This window comes from Stegostoma tigrinum, chromosome 22 (assembly GCF_030684315.1).
Source record: "Stegostoma tigrinum isolate sSteTig4 chromosome 22, sSteTig4.hap1, whole genome shotgun sequence".
Classification (NCBI taxonomy): domain Eukaryota; kingdom Metazoa; phylum Chordata; class Chondrichthyes; order Orectolobiformes; family Stegostomatidae; genus Stegostoma; species Stegostoma tigrinum.
This window is the reverse complement of record NC_081375.1, coordinates 4,039,177-4,055,589: the sequence shown is the minus strand read 5'-3', so window position 1 is coordinate 4,055,589 and position 16,413 is coordinate 4,039,177. Positions and strand designations below refer to the sequence as shown.

At 43.2% G+C, this 16,413-nt stretch overlaps 1 protein-coding gene across 15 annotated transcripts in view; it reads right to left on the bottom strand.

The window, feature by feature from the left end:
* The window catches only part of exoc7 (exocyst complex component 7), a 37,838-nt gene extending 27,976 nt beyond the window's left edge, over positions 1–9,862 (bottom strand). For 8 of the 15 annotated variants that reach the window (XM_048554981.2, XM_048554983.2, XM_048554985.2 and 5 more), the window contains exons 1-6: positions 9,733–9,862; positions 9,432–9,497; positions 6,332–6,516; positions 3,321–3,426; positions 2,008–2,230; positions 861–1,028 (exon numbers count right to left, since the gene is read on the bottom strand). In XM_048554981.2, the coding sequence (XP_048410938.1) occupies positions 861–1,028; positions 2,008–2,230; positions 3,321–3,426; positions 6,332–6,516; positions 9,432–9,497; positions 9,733–9,792 (808 nt within the window). In that variant the 5' untranslated portion in view covers positions 9,793–9,862. Of the gene's footprint in view, positions 1–603; positions 616–860; positions 1,029–2,007; positions 2,231–3,320; positions 3,427–6,331; positions 6,517–9,431; positions 9,498–9,732 lie in introns of all 15 variants that reach the window. The other 7 variants (XR_007249860.2, XM_048554980.2, XM_048554982.2 and 4 more) reach the window with 1 other exon arrangement.
* Positions 9,863–16,413: the final 6,551 nt, after the last annotated feature.

The window sequence follows — 16,413 nt, the reverse complement described above, 5'->3', positions numbered from 1 at the left end:
TCATTCAAATTTCATTGGCTGCCACGGTGGGATTTGAATCCATAACAGCAGAGTGGGTTTAAATTGGGATCAGGATCACTGGATTACCAGCCCAGGGGTATTCAAACTATGCCACCATCTCCCCCACTGACAGGGGTAGTAAAATGTTAATTTATCAACTACACTCAGGGAACCATCTGACACCACATCAGTGGACACTGCCTGGGATACCCAAACACAAACACAATCAACAGCTGTGTATCTCATCAACATGTCGGACTCATCCTAATGAACTAGGGCATAAACAGACAATGATCCAGTTAGTTAGCTGTGGAAAAGCTCCCTCAAAAAGAAAATTCCCTGAACCAACTTCACTTCTCCAAAGTTTTCTGATTTTTTTTTAAGATTCCAAAAGGGTGTCAAACTCATTAAATTAGTCAGGTCAAACGTGTTAAAGATGATACAGCAGCATTTTGCACAACACAGAAGCTTTCAATAGACAAACTGGCAAATTTTCTGTCCACAATAGAGTTTAAAATGTGCCACAGGCAGTGGACACACCACTCGATCAGGCAATCAGTGACTGGCGAGGCTTAATAGGGCACAAATACAAGCGTGGTTTACCTGGGATGAAGACTGTGTTTCATCAACATAAACATAAAATGAAAATTTAAGAGAAAAATAATTAGTTGTGACATACAAAGGAATGAGAGTTTTTTTGTAAAATAAGAAGAAAATAAAAATCTTAAATTGTTGGTGGTTACAACTTCTCATTTTAGGAAAGAATTTCTCATGACTTTTCCTTTAGGACAACTGAAACTTGTATGATACAGACACGTGTGAAAACATTGACTGTTTAGAAACGATAGTGAGATACTCACCTGGTCTCTTGATAGCCTTTTTACTAGGGGTATCTTTTCTTTTGTTCTGAATGGCAGGGGAATATAGTACACCAGAGGAAGAGCTGTTCTTGCGGAAATGCTCTTTCAGACCTTTGATTGTTCGATCTAACTGGTTGGAGCGGATTTGGTAGTACACATTCATAAAATCTGTAAGGAACAAAATGTACCAGTCAAGAATGAAACGTAGATTTAAAGTAATTAATTATCCCCATCCTTTGTTCAACTTTTAGCATCTGCAAGTAAATACAAACTTACTGCACCACTTGATGTTTTGACAAATTTATCCATTTCAAAAATCAGATATAAATGGTCCCCGAACATCACCTTTCCTCTAGTAGATTAGACAATAATCGAAACCACTGACACACAACAAATCATTTAGAATTTCAGGAAGTTAGAATGGCTGAAGGCTGGCCAGTTCTCTTGAAGGGATACTGTAACGTAATGCTTTGAAGAGATGCTGATTGGCCTGCATAATTCCAACTTATCAGCAGCACCAGCTCAGGAGGTTTCTTAATCGATTGTAAAAATGGAAAACTCATGCTCAAAATGAACAACGCTGGGAACCTGAGTAATTTACAACCAATTATTTGTTTCTGAATGATACAAAGAAGAAGAAATGCAGAGTTGTGACAGAAGATTAAGGAACGGTTGAGAGAAATTAAGAAAACCAAAAGAAAGCGGTAGCAAGAGGATGACTTCACGAAAATACAACATCGATCACAACTGTACAACTGGTTAACGGAGGTCTCTTAAAGGACACATGAACAGCAACTATTAGAGAAGACAAATACCAGTGCCCACGAAACAAAAACCCAACAAAAACACAGACCAACAAGATTTTTCATTACAGTAGTGTAATGTCGTACAACACTATAACTGCTTCAGGTGACTAAAGAATTCAGATTCTGAATCAGAATTAGATTTTTTCTTATTGATAACTATTTGACGATATGCTCATTAACCCAATACCCAATCAAACCTCACCAATCCCATCATGTACTTCTTGAGACCATTCACCTAAAACATTCACATGGTTAACCACCCCTCAAACTGGTGGAAAGAATGAAAGTCTGGATACTGTGCAGCTTCACACCATTTTAAACAGAGATGTCACAGGTTTTACCTAAATTCCTTCCATATTCAACAAGCCACATTGAAATGCAGGTCAAATCCTGCAGGATATTTTCAGGAAGAAGATTCAGTGACGGATCCTCTGATGTCTCAATCTCATCATCTCCAGCAATCAGGTCCAGGATGATGACAGGTGGCACTGCTTTGCAATGGCGGGTCAGGAGATTTCTGAACTCGGACTCTAAAGATTCCTTGCCTTTTTCAAAAAGGAATTTCTACAAGACATGAAGCAGAGTTAGATATTTCTCAAAGAAAGGGAAATATATCTATTGTTTGTTCTGCTTCCAAATTTGACACTCAACACAATTTCTTTCAAGACAGGATGGCAATAACTTTGGGAAAAAATGGCACCTTCTTATTTTTATGTTCTATTCAATTCAAATGCAGCAACAATAGAGACATCAACCATCTCTTTACTTCACTTAGTGTTGGCATCATATTACTCTCAGATCTGTTACAAAGTAATGCTCCTGCTTACAGACCACTGCTGTGGCCCCCTTTTCTCCTGAAGGCCCTAACAGTTATACTCCCACGTGCTGTTAGCGCTGTAAAGGGCCAACACTCTCATGAATTTCTAGATAGTGACTGTCCCCTTCAAAATCAACTGCTGGGGGTAGTATAGCAAAGCTTGATCCCCATTCAAACTTCCCATTTACTTTTCAATATGGTCTGGTGCTTGATGAACTGTTAAGTGGAGTAACCAGAAAGTAGGAAGTGAACGATGTTTGTTTTGAACTATATCCTGCATCACATCATAACACTGTTGATCTAAAATAAACCAAAATAAACACATTTAATGAATGAAAATTGAAGGATTTGCCAACAAAATTTTACCTTTGTATCTTCAACATCATGAATCGGAACTAGAATTTACAGATACTTAATACTTCAAATAAAAAAGAAATTTCACTTGAAATAATTTATACAAAGTCACATTTTGCACAACCACAAGTCCCGACAGCACTCCCCAAGGTCAAGAGGCATTAGCTCAATCAATTCATCCCTCAAGACATTCTTGGAGCCCTTTTCCAATGGACATTCTTGAGCACACCCAACACTTACAAGGTCCACATTTGCAAACCATCTCTCACTCATGGTGCGCCGATCTTGATGGTTGTAGCTTTTAAGAGTTCCTTTAAATTTAACCAATCAACAGAATCTGCTTCACAGTCTGTTTCTCTGACACAAACTCTCAGTTCTCCCAAATGTCTGAGATTCAGACACTCACCGGCTCATCCTGCTTGCCCTAAGAAAAATAAAAGCATAATCCACCACATTTCACACCCAATTCCCGCTTCAACCTACCACCCGATTTAGTTCAGGGCTGTCTGGATTGTTGTCCTGGAAGTATTCCACTGCTTTTTGAATTTTTGCCATACAGTTCAGGTACTCCTCCAGCCTTCCAGCAGGACTGATCAGACAAGAGAGAGATTGAATGAAATTAGACCAGCAAAACCTGCAACTTGGAAAGATTAATGTTACTTCCCTTGAAAAATATACCCATTATCCCCCTCTTAAACAAACAATATGAAAGCTAAATTACTGAAAATAACAAAGTCGCAGAAGAGAAAAATTAGTCCAGTGTAGCAGCTTTAAGACGTTTACATTGTGTTACATCAGGAAGAGAAAATGGGCATAATAAATTCAGTATTATTCACTTTATGAATATAATTGTCAGCTCTTCCCTCCCTCCCCCTGCTCTTATGGGTTGTACATTACAGTTTTTAAAAAATTCCATTATAGAGATAATATGGCAAGTAAAATCACGACAAAGATGAATAGTCAAATTATGGATGAAACAGCCAGATTCAGTTGTGCCAAGTAGGAATAATTTTAACAATGTTTCCAAGGTCAAGCTGCAGACAAATCATCTTAATGTGTATTGACAGAAACTTAACTGGACACTTTTTCAGCAATCACCCAAGATGACCATGTGGAATGGTAACAAAACTTACTTTTGGTGTCATTTCAAACCAGCAAACCTCAACTAGACACGTAGATTTGAATTCACAGAACCAGAAGGGATGGATTCAAAGTTGCTGAAACAGGGGACAATGGGCACAGATAGAAATTTGGAGAAAGGAAACCCTCCATTCCATTGAGGATTTCAAAAAGGTACTGTAATCTAATCAGCCAACAGTTTAAATAAATCTCAAAATCAGGTCTTGTGTACCTCAAGACTGAGATACACAAGACCTGATTGCGATTTACAGATAACTACATACTTCAAAAAATCCATGTACCTTATGAAAAAATCTGCAATTTCATATTTAAATATATAGTTTCAAATAATTCAGCAATAAATGTCAATAGGAAACCTCCAATGAGTTTTTTTTTTCAGGAATACCCAAGGGCTGTACCCCAGGCCTTCACAGAGAGTGCCCATAGTATAAGCCCAGGTGAAACTCCATACTTCAACAGGGACAGGGGAGCAAATGAGATACAGAAGTACAAATAGCTAGAGATAAGAATAATTTACATCCCTGAGAGGATGCTCCACTGGCTTTAAGCAAAGGGCCAGGAACAAGAGGAACAAGGCAACAGATAAAAGTAGAAACAATTCTACAATGGGCAAAAAGGTGAAGAAACAGCCTCCACTGCACTTGTGGCTATGTTTTTCACTGCCTAAGCCCTCAAATTTGTAATTCCTCACCACCCTCCACGACCAAAAAAAAATTAAAGCCCTTAAAACCCAACCTTTTACTGTCTGTGATTTCTCCTTCTTTGTAGGAGTGTCAAAATTTGGTTTCATTGTAGACATTAAGCATATTTAAGGCACAACACAAGTAAAGGAGCTAATAAAATGTGAGGCTGGATGAACACAGCAGGCCAAGCAGCATCCCAGGAGCACAAAAGCTGACGTTTCGGGCCTAGACCCTTCAGAGAGGGGGATGGGGGGAGGGAACTGGAATAAATAGGGAGAGAGGGGGAGGCGGACCGAAGATGGAGAGTAAAGAAGATAGGTGGAGAGGGTGTAGGTGGGGAGGTAGGGAGGGGATAGGTCAGTCCAGGGAAGACGGACAGGTCAAGGAGGTGGGATGAGGTTAGTAGGTAGCTGGGGGTGCGGCTTGGGGTGGGAGGAAGGGATGGGTGAGAGGAAGAACCGGTTAGGGAGGCAGAGACAGGTTGGACTGGTTTTGGGATGCAGTGGGTGGGGGGGAAGAGCTGGGCTGGTTGTGTGGTGCAGTGGGGGGAGGGGATGAACTGGGCTGGTTTAGGGATGCAGTGGGGGAAGGGGAGATTTTGAAACTGGTGAAGTCCACATTGATACCATATGGCTGCAGGGTTCCCAGGCGGAATATGAGTTGCTGTTCCTGCAACCTTCGGGTGGCATCATTGTGGCAGTGCAGGAGGCCCATGATGGACATGTCATCAAGAGAATGGGAGGGGGAGTGGAAATGGTTTGCGACTGGGAGGTGCAGTTGTTTGTTGCGAACTGAGCGGAGGTGTTCTGCAAAGCGGTCCCCAAGCCTCCGCTTTGCAGAACACCTCCGCTCAGTTGACCGCTTTGCAGAACACCTCCGCTCAGTTGACCGCTTTGCAGAACACCTCCGCTCAGTTCGCAACAAACAACTGCACCTCCCAGTCGCAAACCATTTCCACTCCCCCTCCCATTCTCTTGATGACATGTCCATCATGGGCCTCCTGCACTGCCACAATGATGCCACCCGAAGGTTGCAGGAACAGCAACTCATATTCCGCCTGGGAACCCTGCAGCCATATGGTATCAATGTGGACTTCACCAGTTTCAAAATCTCCCCTTCCCCCACTGCATCCCTAAACCAGCCCAGTTCATCCCCTCCCCCCACTGCACCACACAACCAGCCCAGCTCTTCCCCCCCACCCACTGCATCCCAAAACCAGTCCAACCTGTCTCTGCCTCCCTAACCGGTTCTTCCTCTCACCCATCCCTTCCTCCCACCCCAAGCCGCACCCCCAGCTACCTACTAACCTCATCCCACCTCCTTGACCTGTCCGTCTTCCCTGGACTGACCTATCCCCTCCCTACCTCCCCACCTACACCCTCTCCACCTATCTTCTTTACTCTCCATCTTCGGTCCGCCTCCCCCTCTCTCCCTATTTATTCCAGTTCCCTCCCCCCATCCCCCTCTCTGATGAAGGGTCTAGGCCCGAAACGTCAGCTTTTGTGCTCCTGGGATGCTGCTTGGCCTGCTGTGTTCATCCAGCCTCACATTTTATTATCTTGGAATCTCCAGCATCTGCAGTTCCCATTATCTCTGATACAAGTAAAGGAGCTGTTGCTGACTAACATGAACAGGGAATGAAATTAACTTTCGCACTCCAATTCTGCTCACCCCTCTTTGATGATCTTCTCTGTGTCCTTAGCCACATGGTAATAGCTGATAACATGATCCAAACAAGAGAGAGTTTTTTCCACGTTGTCCTGCAGGCGCTGCAGATTTTCTGTCTGTTTGTGGACTGGAATGATGGAATTCTCCAACTGCATTAGCCGGCTTTCGAATGACGAAAGGATGGAAACCTAGAAATGTGGAGTAAAGACTTTGCTGTTATGCAACATACAGTCTCTCAGTCCCTCCTCAGGATTCAGAGGCTCGTGCCTGGTGTCAGTGCAAGAAAATAGGAGTACGGTGGTCAGATCTTTGTTGATTGATTGGTGTGGACATAATAGCCCAATAGCCTCATTCTGCACTGTTAATGTCTCAGTACATGAAATAAAATACTTCTTGAATCCAACCGCAGTAAATGTGGGCACCAAGCAAATCATTCATTCTAGTCAGAATCACCCTCCAATCTCATCAACCTCCTCCTTTCTTCCTTTCCTCCAAGTTGTTCTTTGGCCAACTTATGCTATAAAAGTTATTTATCTTTTAGGAGTTGAGTTCTACTAATTCTATACCCCTCTTGTTTTTCTCCCTTTCAATTTCAAGGTTCCTAAACTATGTCCATTACTCTTGATTTTCTTTCTCCTCACTTTCCAGCTTCCTGGGTGTGTTTCTAGTTCAAGTCTCTTCATTTTCAACTGTACCTTAACTAATTCCAGCCATCGCATCCCAATTTCTGGCTTGCTTTCTTCCAATTCTGGATAAATATTACCAGTTAGGTCAGTTGGCTGGACAGTTTTGTTTGCGATGCAGTGATGTCAACAACGTGAGTTCAATTTCTGCAGCAGCTGAATTTCTGAACGACTATGCTTCTCAGATTTTTCCCTTTGAGATGTGGTGACCCTCAGGTTAAACCATCACCGGTCATGCCTCTCTTATCACAGTGCAGCCCTATGATCTGGTAAGACGATGATGACTTTACCTTTTTACAGGGTGGATAAACACAAAGCATCTCATCCTGAGAGATCCTGATTTGATTTCAAATACTACCAAATAAACCCAATAACACTCAAAATAATCTTCAAATTCCATGCAACATACTTCATCACAACACAGCCATTTTAGATGCAGAAGCCTCACGTACCGATTACTTTAAAAAAGACACAGATTCCTATTAAACCCACTGAATTCAAATCCTGCAAGAGCCCCCAAATGTAATGGTCCCAGCTGAGCTTATCATTGGCAAGTCTAATTCCAAAGTGGAAGCTGGCTTGAGAAAAAAAGTGATCTAATGAGACAAAGTGCAGAGCTGGATGAACATACCAGGCCAAGCAGCATCAGAGGAGCACAAAAGCTGACATTTTGGGCCTAGACTCTTTCTGATGAAGGGTCTAGGCCCAAAACGTCAGCTCTTGTGCTCCTGAGATGCTGCTTGGCCTGCTGTATCCATCCAGCTCCACACTTTGTTATCTCAGATTATCCAGCAACTGCAGTTCCCATTATCTCCAATCTAATGAGACAATCCTCTATAAACACAAACGTGAAATCCTGCAGACCTGTTTTAAAAATAGAATAAAGCTCATCAGGCAAAAGAGATGATAAAGAGAAAAAATATTTTACATGTAACACAATTTGAAATATTTCAAAATGGTGAAAATATAATCCCATCCAGCCCAACAGCATCACTCTACAGTATTCAAATACCAGATAGGGTTGAGGACTTTGAAACATCTATACATTTCATTCACATCACACACAGGAGTTCCTCATGTAACGTCCTAAGCTAAATCACCTTTGGCTGCTTCAATGCCTTTCCCTCCATCATAAGGTCAGAAATTGGGACATTCTCTGATGATTGCACGGTGTTCAGCACACTTCACAACACCCCAAATACTTGCAGTTTATGTTCAAATGCAACTAGACCTGCACAATGTGAGGCTTGAGCTAACTAATGGCAATTAACACTCATTGCCTTCCAAATGCAACTACTCCAACAAGATAGAATCTAAGCACCTCCCTTTGGTATTACCACAAATGAAATCACTGACGATATTGTAAAGGATCCCACTGACCACAGGCTGAACTGGACTAGCCACGTATTACTGGAAGCACAAAAGACGACAGGGACTGGGAATTTTATTGCAAGTAACTCAGACTCCCCAACTTTTATTATTCTTTCAAAGGATGAGGACATTGCTGGCTAAGCCAGCATTTACTGCCCATCCCTAATTGCATAGAGAGCAGTTAGGAGTCAACCACATTGCTGAGAGTCTGGATTCAAATGTAGGCCAGACTAGGTAAGGGAAAGGCAGTTTCCTTCCCTAAGGACATTAGTGGACCAGATGGATTTTTCCCCTGACAATCATCAATGGATTCAAGGCCATCACTAGATTCTCAGTTGTAGGTTTTCATTGAATTCAAATTCCACAATCTGCCATGGTAAGATTTGAACCTGGGTCCCCATAACATTACCTAGGTTCTTGGGTCAACAGTCCAGCATTAATACTAGGCCATCACCTCCCCTATCCTGTCCATCATCTACAAGACACAAGGCAAGAGTATGATGGCATACTCCTCACTTGCACGGATGAGCACAAGTACAAAAAAACTGTCAAGAATCTCAAAACCATCCTGGACTAAGCAGCTTAACTGGTACTCCAGCCCACCATCTTCACCTTTCACTGTTCCCACTATCAATGCACAGTAGTAACAGTACATGTTATCCAAAAGATGAAGCATAATAACTCACCGATCCTTTTTCAACACCACTTTCCAAACCCTTGACCTCCACCACCCAGACAGACAAGTAAAACAGTTGATTGTGCAAACCCCAGTTTCTTTCTTACCCCAGGAGCTGGAGATAAACAGTAGTACACACACCATCATCTCTGACAATCCAGGAGCAAACATGATATTCTCTTTTAGTAAATGGAAATATGTCAGTGTGACACACTGCCATTTAGCCCACACATGCACAAAACATGATAAAATCAGGGTCTGTAGTGTAGTAACACCCTTTCTGACACCCCACCAAACCCCTATCACTGTCCACCTTACCAGCTGCTTCTAATATACAAAACATTGACCTACGACTGAAGTAAGATGAACTTACCATATTTTTGGTCAGTTGGTCACTTTTCTCCAAGCTTTCTCTTATGAACGACAAGGTTTCTTGCTCCTGGTTATTAAAGAAAAGTCACAAATATGCATCTAATCAAAGACACTTGACTTCCTAGTTAATAGTAAATGCAAAGGCATCAGACCATCATTAGGATAGCAGTTGGCAATACTTATAACACCACATCGCACCCGCTTTCGCCCCGACCAGACCCCTGGACGGGGACTGCAGACAGAGACCGGCACACGGCACTCCAACTATCCATTCCTCTTCCACGGCTACCCCGGCCATTTACCTGCTGAAGCTTCTCCTCGATATGCCTTTTCCTGGCGGACGCGTCCTCTGTAGGAATCATTTTGCGCCTCGCAGCCTCTCCGCACAGGCCTCAGGTCAGCAGGACAAACTTCCTTTGCGTCACGTCCGGCCTGGGGATGCGGGGGGTGTGGTCTGTCGCTATGGAGACGAACAGCTCACTGGGATGACGGTAGAGTTGAAGATGCTGGATAATCTGAGATGACAAGGTGTGGGCCTGGATGAACACAGCAGGCCAAGCAGCATCAGAGGCGCAGGAAGGCTTCTTCAGACCTAGACCCTTCTTCAGAAAATCATTTACTGATGTTAACATTCTGTCAGCCAGGAAATGTTTGGGAAAAATTGCCCCAAGACATCAGTCCTTTTATTTGGAGCCTCACATGTTTGTGATTTGTCAAATAATCACCAGGGTTGCTTACCTCTCTGAAGGGTCAAGCTGAACTGCTGATTGTGTGACTTGAATTTACTCAGCCTGAAAACTGGAGTATTTCACCGGGGTGATAAATAGGCAGGCGCTTGATCCCAAGACACTCAAGGAGCTGTTCGGCCAGCTGACGACCACAAGCTCACGCAAAGAGGTAGAATTTAAAAAGCATCATAAATGACAAGAAAGAGCGACATGAAGAAGTTTAGGAAGGGAATTCCAAAGGTCAAGGCCCACTTAACTGCTGCAAATGCAACGGAGAAAAATCATTATTTTCATACAGTGAGTAGTTACTGTCTGAAAGCATGCTGGATGCAGGTTCAACGAGGCGTTCAAAAGGGCATTGAATGATTGTTTGGATAGAAATAATGTGCAAGGGTATGGGGGGAAGTATGAGACCAGCTTAATGATGTTCCTTTGAGGAATTAGTGTAAACACAATGCGCCAAATAGTCTCCTTCTACATCGCAACACTTTTATGTTCCTGCAAATTGATGGTACCAGTGCCAATGGTTAAGCAATAAAAAAAAGGTCTGCTGAAGAGACCAAAATTGGAAGAGGTCGGAACATTTGACAACTTGAGCAATTTCATGGTGGCCAGGAAAATGGACATAACAATCAATCAAAAGCACCTCTGAAGGAATGCAAAATGAACACCTGTAAGCTGTTTGTTAAAGAAAATAAAGCAAGGTGAGAAACAATGTGGTGAATCCAATCTGGTGTAATGGCCAAAACTGGATGCATGAGATCTGAAATGAAAACAGAAAGTGCAGGGAAAACTCATCTGTGGAATAAGACAAAAAGTCAAGGACTTCCCACATATAAATAAAGGGTGATTTGGTGATTGTGTACTCGCCGGTATAGAGTTATTTCAGGAGGAACAATGAAATAACACACTCTTGAAGGTATTTACTCATCATAGTTGCCTTTTAGATAGTGTTAGCTTTTCTGACATCATGCTGTTATTTGGGAAGCTTGACTCATTCAATCCTGCTGTCAAAGATGGGCCAAAAATTCGGAAAGAATGCACTACATTTTTCTGAGCAAATGACCTTGTACATTACAACTCTTTTATGTTTCTGCAAATTGAAGGTACCAGGGCCACCAATGGTTAAGCAATTTTAAAAAATGGTCTGCTGAAAAGACCAAAATTAGAAGAGGCCAGAACGTTTAGCAACTTGAGCAATTTCATGGTGACCAGGAAAATGGACATAACAATTAATCAAAAACACCTCTGAAAGAATGCAAAATGAACATCTACTTTGGATTTGGTGCTTGGCAATGAACCGGGCCAAGCGTTAGACCTGTTGGTAGGAGAGCATTTTGGTGGTAGTGATCATAACTCTGTTACTTTTACAATAGTCATGGAAAAGATTAGGTACATACAGCAGGGTAAGGTTTATAATGGGGGAAGGGTAATTACAATTCTGTTAGACTAGAACTGGGTAACATAAAATGGGAACAGATGTTGTCAGGAAAGAGTACTATTGAAATGTGGAGATTGTTTAAGGAATGCATACTGCTTGTGCTCGATATGTTTGTCCCTAACAGGCAGGGAAGATGCGGTCAAGTGAGAGAGCCTTGGTTCTCAAGAGTGTTGAATGACTGGTTAAGAGGAAGAAGGATGCTTCTGTAAGGTTTAGAAAACAAGAAATGGAAAAGGCTCTAGAGGGATACAAGTTAGCCAGTGGGGAGCTGAAGAAAGGGCTTAGGAGAGCTATAAGGGGGCATGAGAAAACCTTGGCAGACAGGATCAAGGAAAACTCCAAAGCTTTTTACACCTATGTGAGGAATGAAAGAATGACCAGAGAAAGGGTAGGGCCAATCAAGGATTGTAAAGAGAATTTGTGCATGGATCGTAAAGAGATAGGAGGAGTGAATACTTTTCTTCGGCATTCACAACTGAGAGAGACCTAGTTTTAGAAGAGGACAGAGTGAAACAGGCTGGTAGGCTGGAGGAGGTTGCTGTTAGTAAGGAAGATGTGCTAGGAATTTTGAGGAAGTTGAAAATTGATAAGTCCCCCGGGCCTGATGGGATTTACCCAAGGATTCTATGGGAAGCGAGGGAAGAGATCACAGGGCCTTTGGTGATCTCTTCGTCCTCACTCTCCGCTGGTATGGTGCCGGAAGATTGGAGAGAGGCAAATGTTATTCTCTTGTTCAAAAAAGGGAATAAGGATAACCCCAGAAATTACAGGCAAGTTAGTCTCAGGTCGGTGGTGGGCAAATTATTGGAAAGGTCTCTGAGAGATAGAATTTAGGATAACTTGGAAAGGCACGTGGATGAAGGTGGAGTAGTGGATGTGGTATACATGGATTTAAGTAAGGCGTTTGATAAGGTTCCCCATGGTAGGCTCCTGCAGAAGGTAAGGAGGTATGGGATAGGAGGAAATCTGGCAGACTAGATTCAGAATTGGCAGACCCTTAGAAGACAAAGGGTGGTAGCTGACGGAAAATATTCAACATGGTGCTCAGTTATAAATAGTGTACCACAAGGGTCTGTTCTGGGTCATCTATTTGTGATTTTTGTAAATGATTTGGATGAAGGTGTGGAAGGGTGGATTAGTAAGTTTGCAGATGATACAAAGGTGGGTCATGTTGTGGACAGTGCAAAGGGCTGTTTTAGGTTACAAAGGGGCATTGAAAGGATGCAGAGCTGGGCTGAGAAGTGCAGGCGGAGCTTACCCCTGAAAAGTGTGAGGTGATTCATTTTGGAAAGGAAATCTTGAAAGCAGAATACAGGGTTAAGATTAGATTAGATTCCCTACAGTGTGGAAAGAGGCCCTTCGGCCCAACAAATCCACACCGTCCCTTGAAGCATCCCACCCAGACCCAGCCTCCCTAAACACTATGGGCAATTTAGCATGGCCAATCCACCTAACCTGCACATCTTTGGACTGTGGGAGGAAACCGGAGCATGCAGAGGAAACCCACACAGACATGGGGAGAATCTGCAAACTCCACACAGACAGTCGTCTGAGGCGGGAATTGAACCCAGGTCCCTGGTGCTGTGAGGCTGCAGTGCTAACACTGAGCCACCGTGCCATTAACGGAAAGATTCTTGGCAGTGTGGAGGAGCAGAGGGATCTTGGGGTTAATGTCCACAGTTCCCTGAAAGCTGCCACCCAGGTGGGTAGATAACAAAGTGTGGGGCTGGATGAACACAGCAGGCCAAGCAGCATCTTAGGAGCACAAAAGCTGACGTTTCGGGCAGAGTTGTTAAGAAGGCAAATAGTGTGTTAGCTTTCATTAATAGAGGGATTGAGTTCAAGAGCTGTGAATTTATGCTCCAGCTATACAAAAGCCTGGTTCGACCACATCTGGAGTATTGTGTCCAGTTCAGGTCGCCTCATTGCAGGAAAGATGTGGAAGTGTTGGAAAAGGTGCAGGGGAGATTTATCAAGATGTCTGGAATCGAGGGAAGGTCTTACGAGGAAAGGTTGAGAGAGCTAGGGCTTTTCTCTTTAGAACAACAAAGGATGAGAGGTGATAGAGGTGTACAAAATGATCAAAAGTATAGATACAGGAGGCAGTCAGAGACTTTTTCCTAGGGTGGAGGTAGCTATTATGAGGGGCATAGTTTTAAAGTGAGTGGAGGTAGATATAGGGGAGACATCAGGTTCTTTACTCAGAGAGTGATCGGGGCATGGAATGCATTACCAGAGCGGGTAGTGGATTCCGCCTCATTAGGAGCATGTAAGCGGCTATTAGATAGGCATATGGATGATAGTATAAGGTAGGGGTGGAGGTTAGATAGACCTTAGGATTAAGGTAAAAGGTCGGCACAACATCATGGGCCAATGTGCCTGTACTGCGCTGTACTGATCTATGTTCTAAATGACATTGGGGTGAAATTGGTTGAGAATGATTCACTTTAATTGACTCAACATTTTTCAATTAGAAAATGGCTGCACCAGTGAAGTTCTAATTAAACACTTGGTAGTTTTACAGGAAGGTCTGGGGACAATCAAAGAGCCGAGGTCACCTTACACATTGATCAAGAAGCAATTCTGTGATCCTGCAAGGCCCATCCAGTGCCATTTGCCTTTTTGGCGAAAGGGAAGGTGAAATCAGAAGGCTAGAAATGAATCACCAAACCAGTACAATTTGCGGAATGGCTCATACCGATGGTGAAGCCAAATGGGTCGGTTCACCTTTGTGGTGATTTTAAACAAATGGTAAATTGTTTTTCACAGATGGATAAATATCCAATCACTTGGATAAAGGATTGGTACATGAAACTGGCAGGGGTGCTGTGCTTCACAAAGTTTGACATCAGCCATGTGTACTTGCAACTGTGGTTAGTTGAGGATTCCCAGATGTATGCCACTATTAATACCAACAAGGATTTGTACTAATATACGAGACTGTTATTTGGGATATTGTCATGTTTTAAAGGTTTTCAATGGAGTTGCATTCACTGAAACCCCAACTATCAACATGCTGGGGGTTCCCACAGACCAAACTCGCAACTGGACTTGTCACATAAACATAATGACCACAAAAGCAGGCCAGAGACTAGAAATAATTAAGTGAGTAACTCACCTCCTGACTGTTCAAAACCTGTCCGTCATCCTATAATGCACAAGTCAGGAGTAGGATGAAAAACTCTCCACTTGCCTGGATGGGAGCAGCCTCAACAACATGCAAGAAATTTGACACCAACCGGGTCAAAACAGCCCATTTGATTGACACCATATCCACAAGCATCCATTCCCTTTCACCCAACACTCATTAGCAGCAGCATTTACTATCCACAAGATGCACTGCAGAAAGTCACTGAAGATTCTCAGACAAAATCCTTCCAAACCCATGGCCACTCCATTCTAGAAGGACAAGGGCAGAGATAGATGGGAAGACCATCACCTGCAAGTTCCTTTCCAATGAGGATCCTATGGGGTTGACAATTGTTGGATGCCAATGTGGACAAGGGGTGCATGCAGCTGGTATCTTACCCTGAGATTTTGTTAGATAGTGAACAAACGAAGGCCCTTCACAGCAACAGGTGACCCGAAGTTGCACGTACCCATTCTGACTTTCACATCAAGAATTCTCACAATGGGTGTGAGAATGGGTATGACAGGAAGTAGACTATTGGAACAAAGAACGAAAAAAATTACAGTACAGGAACAGGCCCCTCGGCCCTCCAAGCCTGCACTGATCCAGATCCTCTATCTGAACCTGTATCCCTCTGCTCCCTGCCCATTCGTGTATCTGTCCAGATATATCTTAAATGATGCTGTCGTGCCCGCCTCTACCACATCCGCTGGCAACGCCTTCCAGTCACCCATCACCCTCTGCGTAAAGAACTTTTTACACATATCTCCCTTAAACTTTTCCACTCTCACCTTGAAATTGTGACCCCTAGTAACTGAGTCCCCCACTCTGGGAAAAAGCTTCTTGCTATCCACCCAGTCTATACCCCTCATGATTATGTAGACCTCAATCAGGTCCCCCTCAACCTCCATCTTTCTAATGTAAATAATTCTAATCTACTCAACCTCTCTTCATAGCTAGCGCCCTCCATACCAGGCAACATCCTGGTGAACCTCCTCTACACCCTCTCCACAGCATCCACATCCTTTTGGTAAGAGATAATGGGAACTGCAGATGCTGGAGAATCCAAGATAACAAAGTGTGGAGCTGGATGAACACATCAGGCTAAGCAGCATCTTGGGAGCACAAAAGCTGATGTTTCCGGTCTCGACCCTTCATCAGAGAGGAGGATGGGGAGAGGGTTCTGAAATAAATGTGGTGACCAGAACAGTACGCAGTATTCCAAATGTGGTCGAACCAAAGTCCTATACAACTGTAACATGATTAATGTTACATGATTATTAATAAGACAAGATGTGTAGTTAGAACATAGAACATAGAACAGTACAGCACAGAACAGGCCCTTCAGCCCACAATGTTGTGCCGACCATTGATCCTCATGTATGCACCCTCAAATTTCTGTGACCATATGCATGTCCAGCAGTCTCTTAAATGACCCCAATGACCTTGCTTCCACAACTGCTGCTGGCAACGCATTCCATGCTCTCACAACTCTCTGCGTAAAGAACCTGCCTCTGACATCCCCTCTATACTTTCCACCAACCAGCTTAAAACTATGACCCCTCGTGCTAGCCATTTCTGCCCTGGGAAATAGTCTCTGGCTATCAACTCTATCCATGCCGCTCATTATCTTGTATACCTCAATTAGGTCACCTCTCCTCCTCCTTTTCTCCAATGAAAAGAG